The sequence below is a fragment of the Halichoerus grypus genome, chromosome 9, assembly GCF_964656455.1.
Source record: "Halichoerus grypus chromosome 9, mHalGry1.hap1.1, whole genome shotgun sequence".
In the NCBI taxonomy this organism is placed as follows: Eukaryota; Metazoa; Chordata; class Mammalia; order Carnivora; family Phocidae; genus Halichoerus; species Halichoerus grypus.
Window position 1 is genome coordinate 144,621,257 of NC_135720.1, and position 13,465 is coordinate 144,634,721.

At 39.0% G+C, this 13,465-nt stretch overlaps 1 protein-coding gene across 1 annotated transcript; it reads right to left on the bottom strand.

Annotated features, from left to right (window-relative positions):
- Window positions 1-7,687: 7,687 nt before the first annotated feature.
- LOC118547714 (olfactory receptor 2J3) lies at window positions 7,688-8,635 on the bottom strand. Its single transcript, XM_036111296.1, has one exon. The coding sequence runs from the start codon at window positions 8,633-8,635 to the stop codon at window positions 7,688-7,690; it is 948 nt and encodes a 315-aa protein (XP_035967189.1).
- Window positions 8,636-13,465: the final 4,830 nt, after the last annotated feature.

The following is a 13,465-nucleotide window of genomic DNA, read 5'->3' on the forward strand; positions in this document are numbered from 1 at the left end:
TGTGAAGACGTTGTTTTTATAGATTGTCTCTGTAAATTTCTGTTGTATATCACTCTTGGGGTCTTTCTCCTTTTATAGGACCCTCCTTAATATTTCTTGCAGGACTGGCTTAGTGGTCACATATTCTTTCAGGTTCTGCCAGTCTTGGAAGCTCTGCATCTCTCCATCCATTCTAAATGAAAGCCTTGCCGGATAAAGTATTCTTGGCTGCATGTTCTTCTCATTTAGTACCCTGAATACGTCTGGCCAGGCCTTTCTGGCTTGCCATGTATCTGTGGATAGGTCTGACGTTATTCTGATGTTCCTCCCTCTGTGCGTAAGGAATCTCTTCCCCCTAACTGCCCTTAAGATGGTTTCCTTTGTTCTAAGATTTGCAAGTTTTACTATTACATGCCAGGGTGTTGGCCTGTTTTCCTTGATCTTAGGAGGGGTCCTCTCTGCCTCTAGGACTCGAATGTTTGTTTCATTCCCCAGATTAGGGAAGTTCTCAGCTACGATTTGCTCAAATACATCTTCCAGTCCTCTCTCTCTCTCCACTCCCTCCGGGATTCCAATTATTCTGACATTGGAACGCCTCATGGTGTCACTCATTTCTCTGATTCTATTTTCATGGATTCTGAGTTGTTTTTCCCTGGCCTCCTCTTTTCCCTTTTTATCTATTATATTGTCTTCCAGGTTGCTTATTCTCTCTTCTTCCTCAGTTACCCTAGCTGTTAGATTGTCTAGATTGGACTGGATCTCATTGATAGCATTTTTAAGTTCTGCCAATTCACCTTTTATTTCTGCCCTTAGAGACTCTATGTTGCCATTAATTGATTTCTCCATTCTAGCCATTGTCTTCACAATTGCTAGCCTGAATTCCATCTCTGACATCTTGGTTATATCTGCATCCATTTGTAAATCTGCAGCATAAGTCATAATCTCTGAGTCTTTTCTGTTTTGGGGGCTCCTCCTCCTAGTCATTCTGTTGATGGGTGTTTGAGGGAATGTATAGAGTCCAAATTATTGACCCGAACCCAAGCAAGATGCACCTGTTTTCTTGGGACCTTAGGGTTGCTGGCCTCTTGTTTTCCCAGCCTGTCTTCTGGGGGAGGGGCTTGCCACACTGTTACTCAGGCAACCCTGTTTGGGCAGAGTTGCCCTGCCCCCCTGTGGTGGGGGATGGGCTTAGCGGGAATGAGTCTCTGGGGCTTTTGTTCTATGGCAGCTTTCCCTGGCGGCTTTCTGTGCCTCTTCCGTGAGTCAGAGCAGAAGAGACCATTTCCAACCCTCTGCCTCAGAGCAGAGAGACTGCAGTCTGTTCTTCAGTGAGCTCTCCAGGCCACACGGTCTCTGTTTCTGTCCGTGCTGCTATTAACTGCAGCGTCCTGGGTTGTGCGCCTCTCCGCAGTGCCCCCAGTCCTGCCTCCAGGATGGGGCACGTCTCTGCCCTTTGTGCTTCTAAAAACGCCAGCCGCTCCCAGTTCGCACTCGCGACCCCTCTGCTCTGGGTTTCCGCCCTGGGGACTGCCCTGAAGTCCTTTCCCTGCCGCTACCCATCTGCGAGTCTGTGCCCGTCCGCAGCGTGCGAGGCTGTCGCTCAAAGGCGGTGTAGGATCCCCACAGCCAGGCACCCTCCCACTGGCGTTTATCCTCCGATATCTGCCTGCGGAATCATGGCTCCCCGCTTCGTACCTCAAAACCAACCACCTGTGATATTCTGTTTGTAGCGATCCAGATTTTCTTACATCTCAGGCTGGTTTCGTGGATGCTCAGAGTGCTTGGTAGATATCCAGTTCAATTCCGGGGGCCAGTTGTAATTGGGTCCCCTACTCCTCCACCATCTTTCCCCCTGAATCCGAGACTGGGTTTTAAAGATAATATGCTAATTTATGGAGTGAGCATTAATATCTACAGAAAGGGGAACAGTATAGCAAAGACATAAATGAATGGAGTCTTTGGTCATTAATGGACATTTGATTTAGCTAAATGGTCAAAAGATGTATGACATATCTTTGGCTGAAGCATACTTTTTTCAAGATACTAAATTATGTGAGTGTTTTATCCCATGGGTCTATATGCTGGTTACATTGAAGAGTATAAAGAAATATCTGTTCAAATGGTTCATTTGTTCACCCTTCCATGTGTTCATCTACTCATTCCTTCATTTACGTTCTTAGCTAAATGTCTTCTAGATTTGGCATTTTTGCTAACATAGATGAATAAAACACTTTTTTATCTAAACAGAACTCATTTTCTGGTGGAAGAAATGACAATGTAAGATGAAAAATGAAGTATCTTTATATGACTTAATTTTTCACTGGGTACGGTGCTAATAAATTAGGGTAGCTTTGATATGATGAGCACTGGGTGATATACTCAACTAATGAATCTTTGAACATTATACCAAAAAGTAATGACGTACTATACCTTGCTAGTGGAATTTAAATTAAAAAAATTAGGGTAGCTTTTTAAAAATTAAAATTTAATTTTATTTACATATAGTGTATTATTAATTTCAGAGGTAATTTAGTGATTCCTCAGTTTCCTGTAACACCCAGTGCTCATTACATCAGTGCCCTCCTTCATGCCTATCACCCAGTTATAGGGTAGCTTTTTTTTTTTTTTTTTTGTATCTTCTCTTCAATCTTTATTTGCTACTTTCACTTCTTATCCCACCAAGGCAAATTGGAGAGGACAACAAAAGGCCACAATGTGCTTTGTTATTTTGGTTATTAATTGTTTGATATAATTGGCTGCTCCCAAATTAGGAACATAAATTTTTATAATTGTTAGATCTTCTTGTTGGGTAAACGCTCTAGGTATGATATAGTGTCCCTCTTCATCACTTACTACAGTCTTTAATTTAAAATCCAATTTGTCTGATATAAGGATTGCTACCCCAGTTGTCTTTTGAGGTCCATTGGCCTGATAAATTGTTCTCCACCACCTCACTTTCAGTCTGGAGGTATCTTTAGGTGTGAAGTGAGTCTCCTGTAGAAAGCATATGGATAGGTCTTGCTTTTTTATCCAATCTGATACCTTGTGTCCTTTGATTGGAGCATTTGCCCCCATTTCCATTCAGAGTAACTATTGAAAGATGTGAATTTAGTGCCATTGTATTGCCTGTAAATTTTCTGTAGATTGTCTCTGTTACTTTCTGGTTTATGTTACTCTTGGGATCTCTCTTCATTTACAGGATCCTGCTTAATATTTCTTTTGGTCTGGCTTGGTGGTCACATATTCTTTCAGTTTTTGTCTGTCCTGGCAGCTCCTTATCTCTCCTTCCATTCTGAATGACAGCCTTGCTGGATAAAATATTCTTGGCTGCATGTTTTTCTCATTATTACCCTGAATATATCATGCCAGCCCTTTCTGGCCTGCCAGACCTCTGTGCATAGGTCTGATGCCAGTCTAATGTTCTTGCCCCTCTAGGTTAGGGAGTTTTTGTCTTGAGCTGCTCAGGATTTTCTCTTTATCTCTGAAATTTGCAAGTTTCACGATTATATGTTGTGGTGTTGATCTATTTTTATTGATTTTGGGAGGGGTCATCTCTACCTCTTGGACATGAATGCCTGTTTCTTTACCCAGATTAGGGATATTCTCAGCTATGATTTCCTCAAATATACCTTCTGTCCTTTTCTCTCTTTCCTCTATCTCTGGGACCCCAATAATTCTGATATTGTTTCATTTTATGGCATCACTGATTTCTCGAAGCTTCTCCTCATGGTCCATTAGTTGTTTTTCTCTCTTTTCTTCTGGTTCTTTCCTTTCCATCAATTGTATTTTGTGTCACTTTCTCTCTCTTCTGTCTCATTTACCCTAGCCTTTAGAGCATCCAATTTAGACTGCATCTCAGGTAGAGCATTTTTAATTTGGCCTTATTAGATGTCATTTCTGCACTAAGAGATTCTCTAGTGTCTTTTATGCTTTTTTCAAGCCCAGCGAGTAAGTTTATAATTGTTATCCTGAATTCCAGCTCTGACATTTTACTTATATCAATTAGATCTGTAGCAGAGAGTATTATCTCTTGTGCTTTCTTTTGCTGTGAATTCCTCCTTCTAGTCATTTTTCCCAGAGAAGAGTGGATGAATGAGTGAGCACTATCAAAGATATCAACCACAACCCAAGCGAAATGCACATTAGACAAATTGAAGAGGTCAGAAATCAGAAAAGAAAAGAAAAAGAAGAAAAAGGAAAAAAAGGGAAAGAAAATAAAGGGGGTGGTGGGAAGAGAGAATATAATCTCACAGGGTGGACAGAACAGGGTGATCCACTTGGCCCTGAGTGTATTTTGTTCTGTGTGTTACTGTGGAAAGAGCCGAGATGCCCTTCAACAGATGAATGAATAAAGAAGATGTGGTCCATATATACAATGGAATATTACTCAGCCATCAGAAAGGATGAATACCCAACTTTTACATCAACATGGATGGGACTGGAGGAGATTATGCTAAGTGAAATAAGTCAAGCAGAGAAAGTCAATTATCATATGGTTTCACTTATTTGTGGAACATAAGGAATAGCATGGAGGACATTAGGAGAAGGAAGGGAAAAATGAGGGGGAGGGGGTATCGGAGAGAGAGATGAACCATGAGAGAATATGGACTCTGAGAAACAAACAGGGTTTTAGAGGGGAGGCGGGTGGGGGGATTGGTTAGCCTGGTGATGGGTATTAAGGAGGGCATGTACTGCATGGAGCACTGTGTGTTATATGAAAACAATAGATCATGGATCACCACATCAAAAACTAATGATGTATTTTATGGTGACTAACATAACATAATAAAATTTTTAAAAAATAAAATAAAAAAAGAAAAAAGAAGACACTAAATCCCAAAATTGTAAAGAAAGCAAAATTGTGTGTGTGTGTGTGTGTGTGTGTGATACACAAAGATAAAATTGAATAGAGTGAAAGGAAGCCAAACATGAAGAATATATCTATAAAGTATAAATGTAAAAAGTGTTAGTTGAAAAAAGACTTAAAAATAAGGAGCTGATACCTTGCTAATTTAATTTAAATAAAAAAAAAAACTAAAAGAGGGGAGTGGGGAAAGAGTAAGGGGGGGATAAAGAGCTGATAAAATGAGAAACTAGTTGAAAAGGGGAAAAAATGAAATGGAAAATTTTATTCTTCTGTATATAGCTGTCAAATTTTCCCAATACCACTTATTGAAGAGACTGTCTTTTTTCCATTGCATATTTTTTCCTGCTTTGTTGAAGATTATTTGACCATAGAGTTGATGGTCTATATCTGAGCTCTATATTCTGTTCCATTGGTCTATATGTCTGTTTTTGTGCCAGTACCATGCTGTCTTGGCGATCACAGCTTTGTAATATAGCTTAAAATTGGGCAATGTGATGCCCCCAGCTTTGTTTTTCTTTTTCAACATTTCCTTGGCGATTCAGGGTCTTTTCTGATTTCATACAAATTTTAGGAGTGTTTGTTCCAGCACTTTGAAAAATGTCATTGGAATTTTGATTGGGATGGCATTGAAGGTATAGATTGCTCTGGGTAGCATAGACATTTTAACAATGTTTATTCTTCCGATCCATGAGCATGGAATATTTTTCCATCTTTCTGTGTCTTCTTCCATTTCTTTCATGAGTGTTCTGTAGTTCCTAGAGTATAGATCCTTTACCTCTTTGGTTAGGTTTATTCCGAGGTATCTTATGGATTTTGGTGCTATTGTAAATGGAATCGTTTCTCCAATTTCTCTTTCTACAGTTGCATTGTTAGTGTATAAGAGAGCAACTGATTTCTGTGCATTGATTTTGTATCCTGCCACATTACTGAATTGCTGTATGAGTTCTAGTAATTTGGGGGTGAAGTCTTTTGGGTTTTCCACATAAAGTATCATGTCATCTGTGAAAAGAGAGAGTTTGACCTCTTCTTTGTGAATCTGAATACCTTTTATTTCTTTTTGTTGTCTGATTGCTGTTCCTAGGACTTCTAGTACTATGTTGAACAATAGTGGTGAGAGTGGGCATCCTTGACGTGTTCCTGATCTTAAGGGAAAGGGTCTCAGCTATTCCCCATTGAGGATGATATTCGCTGTGGGTTTTTCATAGATGGATTTTATGAACTTGAGGAATGTTCCCTCTATCCCTATACTCTGGAGCGTTTTAATCAGGAAAGGATGCTGTATATTGTCACATGCTTTTTCTGCATCGATTGAGAGGACCATATGGTTCTTCTCTCTCCTCTTATTAATGTGTCCTATCACAATGATTGTTTTGTGAATGTTGAACCACCCTTGCATCCCAGGAATAAATCCCACTTGGTCGTGGTGGATGATCCTTTTAATGTATTGTTGGATCCTATTAGCTAGGATTTTGTTGAGAATTTTGGAATCCATATTCTTCAGGGATATTGCTTATAATTTTCCTTTTTAATGGGGTCTTTGCCTGGTTTGGGCATTTCTTTCTTTCTTTTTTTTTTTTAAGATTTTATTATTTATTTATTTATTTATTTATTTATTTATTTATTTTACTTTCAGTTAACCAACATAGAGTACATCATTAGTTTTTGGTGTAGTGCTCAATGATTTGTCAGTTGGGTATAACACCCGGTGCTCATCACATCACCTGCCCTCCTGAATACCCATTACCCAGTTACCCCATACCCCAACTCACCTCCCTTTCCACAACCCTCATTTTGTTTCCAGGAGTCAAGAGTCTCTCATGGTTTGGCTCCCTCTCTGATTTGTTCCCATTCAGTTTTTCCTCCCTTCCCCTATCATCCTCTGCCTTTTTTCTTATATTCCACATGAGTGAAACCACATGGTAATTGTCTTTCTCTGATTGATTGATTGATTTTAGAGAGAGAGAAAAAGAGCACATGCACAGGAGCAGGGTTAGGAGCAGAGGGAGGTGAAGGGGAAAGAATCTTAAGCAGACCAGACAATGAGCACAAAGACTGATGGGGCTCAATCTCATGACCCTGAGATCATGACCTGAGCTGAAACTAAGCTCAACCAATTGAGCAACCCAGGGACTCCACCAAGAACTCACCTTTAATGACACCTGGCCTATAATGACCCTTAGCTTACAGGCCATATCTCCCACTTCTATAAGTGATTTTGCCTCCTATACTCTTCCCACTGCCTCAAGAAAGAGAGAAATACAAGATGCTTATGTTTCTTCATTACCTCAGAGACTCTCTTCCTATAATTCATACAATTTATTTTCTTACTATTGATAATGAGGTCTTAAAGAATACAGACCAAAATTCCTCTCTATATAAACTACTATTTAAAAAGGACTAACAGTGTTGCAGAAAAGATTTAAGGTATTTCACTACTTCTTTAGCTAAACCAAAGAGAGAAAATATTTTATGGCAAATTCTGCCTTAAAAGTGAGAAATTAAAATACCACAGTCTAGGTTTTTAAAAATTAAGTATATCATCTTCCTATAGAAATTTCATTTCTTGATGTTCAATTAAGAAAAGGATACCTTTGTTTTATTTATTGTGCTACTGAAAAAATTTAATATTGATGTTTAATCTTGATTATACATGGCTGTTTTCTCCATTGGAGTGTAGTTGGTATTTAGACAAACTGTTTAATTCATATTTGAGAGCAAGAGTTCTGTGGCCTTGCAAGACACATGCTGCACGGTGCTGACACAGTGAATAAACAGGAGAGTGGCTGATGGATGGATGCAGATGAGCCTCTGCTGAAGAGGGGCTCCACTGTCTCATGAAGGTCATGAGTGTAAGGGCCTCTTCTTCCCAATGAGTCTCCATACTGCCCTTCTTACATCTTTGTTTCTCAGAGTGTAGATTAGAGGGTTGAGACTAGGGGTGACAACAGTATAAAAGAGGGCAATAAACTTGCCTTGATCTTGAGACTTTCCTGATGGTGGCTGCAGATATACGCACATGGCTGGAATGAAAAAGAGGGACACAACCATAAGATGGGCTCCACATGTCCCAAAGGCTCTCTGAAGTCCTGTGGTTGACTGCATCCTCAGCACAGCCCGGGCAATGGCACCATATGAGCTGAGAATGAGGATGAGTGGTATGAGAACAAAAATGGAGCCCATGATCAGGAGGGTCAGCTCATTAACACTGGTATCAACACATGATAACTGCAGCAGTGCTGGAACTTCACAGAAGAAATGGTCCACTTGGCGATGTCCGCATAGGGGTACCCAGAAGGTAAAGGAAGAATGAAGTGCTGAGTTGGTAAAGCCACTGACCCAGGAAGCCACAGCCAACAGGTGGCAGAAACGAGGGTTCATGAGGACAGCATAATGCAAGGGTCTACAGACAGCTGCATAACGGTCATAGGACATTACCACCAGGAGGACACACTCTGTGGTTCCCAGTGCAAGGGAAAAGTAAAGTTGAATCATGCAACCGATGTAAGAAATGGTCTTTTCTGGGCCCCAGAGGTTGACCAGCAACTGAGGGATGGAGCTGGTGGTGTAGCAGAGATCCAGAAAAGAGAGGTTTGAGAGGAAGAAGTACATGGGAGTGTGGAGATGGGCGTCCAGGTATGACAAGATCATGATAAACAGGTTGCCTATCAATGTCATCAAGTAGAATATCAAGATAACCACAAAGAGAACTATCTCCAGATGAGGCCACTTGGAAAAGCCCAGTAGAACAAAGTAACCTTCAGAACTTGCATTTTTCCCATCATCATTCATTTCTTTTTACCTGAGGAAAGAAACACATACATTCCAAAAAAGTAAGAAAATGCTCCATATATCACAGGGAGACATGAAAAAGAAATAGAAGCCAGTTTGAAAGGCCTACCACTGTTCAAATCTGGGAAAGTTTGACATTAAGGGAACTATGATACTAATGAATTGAAAAAATAAGAATCCCTAAGCTCATATTGATATATAAAAATATATATAAATTAATTGATTAGTGGAGAAAAAATTATTGCTGTCAGTAGGATTCTAATAGTATGTACAGAAGGAATGGTAGAGTTAAAAAAGATAAATAGATGCTAAAAACTAGTGAAAGGAAATGTCATGAGAAACAGGATATTTCTATGGTCTAAAATACCTCCTTGCTAATTGCTCCTTAATTACAAAATGAAAAAGAATAAACTTCACAATAGAAAATGGTGCTGGACATCACCACAGCCAAAAATACTCAATGTTAACATCACCAATGTTGAGACAAACCAAAATCATGTGTCTACTGACATGATGTTCTGAGCAGAACATAATGTCACTTCAGTGACATTCCTGCCAAAAATGCACAGCCTGATTCTAATAACGAACATGCATAAGACAAACTGAAATTGAGACAACTTGGACAAAATAGGTAGCCTATACTCTTCAAAAATATTCAGTTAAATGAAGACAAATAAAGGCTGAGGACCTGATCCAGAATAAAGGAAGGCAAAGACACATGTTATCTAAGTGTGTGGCCCTGGACTGGGAAAATAACCATTAACAACATTATTGAGAGTACTGAAGAAATTTGACTATGGACTACAGATTAGATAATAATACTGTATCCATATTATATTTTCTGTTTTCTGAACTCTACAGTGGTTATGTAAAATAAAGTTCCTATTCTTAGGAAAAAAACATTGAAATATTTAGGGGTAAAGAGACAAAATGTCTCCATCTTACTCTCATGTGGTCTGGAAAAAGATGATGTTAGACGAGTAGGTAGGTAGGTAGATGGATGGAAAACATCTTTTTAGGCACAATATACACTATTGCTGGATCTGCTTAAAGGGTTAATGGTAGTTCTTTGTACTACTTTTGCAACTTCTCTGAAAATTAGAAATTTCACCATAATAAAAAATTACAAAAAGTAAATATAAAATAATTTTTTTCGCTTTTATATTTTATCCAGATATTTACCATGTTATGGAAAAATATCTCCTTAACTGTCAAAAACTCATTCCATCCCAGGCTGACATCTAGGCAATAGTATCTTGAAAACTTCCTAACATAGCTAACAGAAGAAAATTTCCATGGAACAAATAATCTTTTTTTGATGAATAGCTTTAGTTTTCTTGTCAACATTTTCAGTCTATTTCCATTTATGTGATTATAAAAAAAACAGAATAATTGTAATCCCAATAAGCTCACATGGACAAAAAGTCACTACAAACAATATCAAATTTATTACTGATTTCAAACTGTTTCTGTAGACCCCCTGATCTGCAGGGGGTACGTTCCAAGGCCCCCAGTGGATGCCTGAAACCACAGATAGTACCAAGTCCCATATATACTGTTTTTCCTACATATACATGCCCATGATAAAGTTTAATTTATGAATTAGGCACAGTAGAGTTAACCATAGCTAGTAATAGAGCAATTATAGCAAGGGACTATAGTAAGAGTTATGTGAGCGTGGTGTCTCTCTCAGATATCTTATGGTCCTCACCCTTCTTCCCCTTGTGATGCTGTGAGATAATGAGATGTCCATCTGATGAGATGATGTGACATGAATGACACAGGCATGGGAAGTAGCTTTGGGCTGCTATTGACCTTTGATGAAGCCTCACTAGGATCAGCTGCTTCTGCAGGCCACGGTTGATCACAGGGTCACTGAAACTGCAAAAAGTGAAACCTCGGGATAAGGGGGCTAGTGTACACAGGGTGAAAAGTCTAGAGCTTCAGTTAAATATTCTGGTAGAAAGAACCTTATCCTCTGATTGTTTGCTTGCACTAAGAGCTTGTTTCTAAGCTGAACATTAAGGTACAAATAGAGATACAAAAGAGAAACACGGATATACATCAACTCATGACATGAACAAAGCTGGAATACTTAGTTCCTATGAACAGATCTGTGACATTGAGTGGGTAGAAAGAGATAGAATGTTTCACAGAGGACGTGTAAATAGAACTGATTTTGAAAAGAGTGATTTTTAGGAAAAAGAAGATATAAAATCTTTGAAAGAGCAAAGGAGGAAGAACATGAGGATGGAGGGAAATAGAAAGTACCCTGACCATCGGGCTTAAAGCTGAATCTGTGTCTGTCACAGGCCTGAGGAAGGTGTTCACATTATTCCCTCCTGTCCAGGACAATAACTGAGGCACTATTTGAATTCTGGCCATAATTTATAATTTCTACATATACTTTTATTCTCCAATGTTAAGAAGCATTCTGAATATTTATTGAAACTACTGAATACCTATCATTTAATATACTGTGAATCTTATGTTTCTTTTTTGTTAGAAAAATTAAGTACCTTTCTCTATGACCCAGCAATTGTACTTCTGGGTATTTACCCCAAAGACACAGATGTAGTGAAAAGAAGGGCCATATGCACCCCAATGTTCACAGCAGCAATGTCTGCAATAGCCAAACTGTGGAAAGAGCCGAGATGCCCTTCAACAGATGAATGGATAAAGAAGATGTGGTCCATATGTACAATGGAATATTAGCCTTCAGAAAAGATGAATACCCAACTTTTACATCAACATGGATGGGACTGGAGGAGATTATGCTAAGTGAAATAAGTCAAGCAGAGAAAGTCAATTATCATATGGTTTCACTTATTTGTGGAACATAAGGAATAGCATGGAGGACACTAGGAGAAGGAAGGGAAAAATGAAGGGGGGGAATCGGAGGGAGAGATGAACCATGAGAGAATATGGACTCTGAGAGACAAACAGGGTTTTGGGGGGGGGGAGGAGGGATCGGTTAGCCTGGTGATGGGTATTGAGGAGGGCACGTTCTGCATGGAGCACTGGGTGTTATGCACAAACAATGAATCATGGAACACTATATCTAAAACTAATGATGTAATGTATGGGGATTAACATAACAATAAAAAATTAAAAAAAAAACTAATGATGTATTGTATGGTGGCTAACATAACATAATAAAATTTAAAAAAAAGTACGTTTCACAAACAGTTCTATCTCTTAGGTGATTCTTTTTTCTCTTGTGGGTTTTCAGTCTTTCATAGGAGAGACTTGATGTTACCTTTTGTTTGTAGTTAGTATGACAAGGCTCTGCCTCATTCAGCTTTGCTGTGTCCTTTCCCTCCTTCCACAGCCGATTATCCCTCACACTTCCTAATAAGCTACAGGAAAAAAAAAGAAAGAGGAAAACAGAGAGGGAGACAAACCATGAAGAGTCTTAACACTAGGAAACAAACTGAGGGTTGCTGGTAGGATGGGATGCGGTAACTGGTTGATGGGCACTAAGGAGGGCTTGTGATGTAATGAACACTGGGTGTTGTATACAACTGATGAATCACTAAACTCTACCTCTGAAACTAATAATATACTATACGTTAATGAATTGAATTTAAATTTAAAAAGGGAATAATCACATACCAAAAAAAGAAGAAAGAAAGAAAGAAGAAAGAAAGAAAGAAAGAAAGAAAGAAAGAAAGAAAGAAAAGGAAGGAAGGAAGGAAGGAAGAAAGAAGGAAGGAAGGAAGGAAGGAAGAAAAGAAAGAAAGAAAGAAAGAAAGAAAGAAAGAAGAAAGAAAGGAAGAAAAGAAAGAAAAAGAAAGAAAGAAAGAAAGAAAGAAAGAAAGAAAGAAAGAAAGAAAGAAAGAAAGAAAGAAAGAAAAACCATAGCAGAGCAACCTGTGGTTACCTCTCAATTACCCACCTTCTACAAATGCAACTCTTGAAAAAGATATTAGAAATGGCTACTTGATTGAGTTTCAGCAGGAAAGTTTAAACAGTGTGGCCCAAGGCTGTAGGTCTTATTCAGGCCTCATCACTCTTAATCCGTAACTAGTTGTTACATGAATCTAGGCCACGTTCTATAGCTCAGAAGCCATCCAGGATGATCACACAAGTGCAATGCTTAAGAAGAAATTCTCTTGTAATTTAACAGAAATTTAATACAAAGAATTATTAAACCATGGAAGGAGAGTATAAAGATGTACATAGAGCTGTAAAGGATATCTTGGACCAAGGGACAGTACCCAAGAAAAGCCGAACTTGGAAGGGGGGCTCCTTCTCCATGGCTGAGGGTCCAACCTCACCAAAGCAGGAGTGACTGCAGCCCACTGGGTGAAGAAGTCTGCTATGGCTGAACCAAACAACAGCAATAGACAGGAAATCATGAAGACTATTTCACATAGAGGTCACTTTCTTTTGAGGGATGATGGGAAAAATCCCGAGATTCTCTTTTAATTTCCCTAGAATGGGAGATAATACATAATGTAAATAGGATCCCAACTGCCATTGCTCCTCCCAGTGCAGATATACTTTCTTCTTCTTTACACAGTTACCTGAATAACTTGGTGCACTAACTGAAAGTGCAGCTGTGAGGTGTCATTATCTATTGCATGGCTCACACCTAGCATTCTACAGAAGTTAGAAAGGGGTAGGAGATGAGGGACAAAAGGACACCAGGCATAACTAGTGAAAAGGTAGGAACTTTATAGTTTAATTTTCTTCCTACTGGAAAAGAGAGAAAGAAAGGCTTTATCACTAGTTGCTTTGTAGGCCATGCAATGAAATATCTCCTCTCTTTTTCTGAAGTAAGGCACTATGGAGGAAAAATGGTGGACACAAGTCTTTCCACATCTG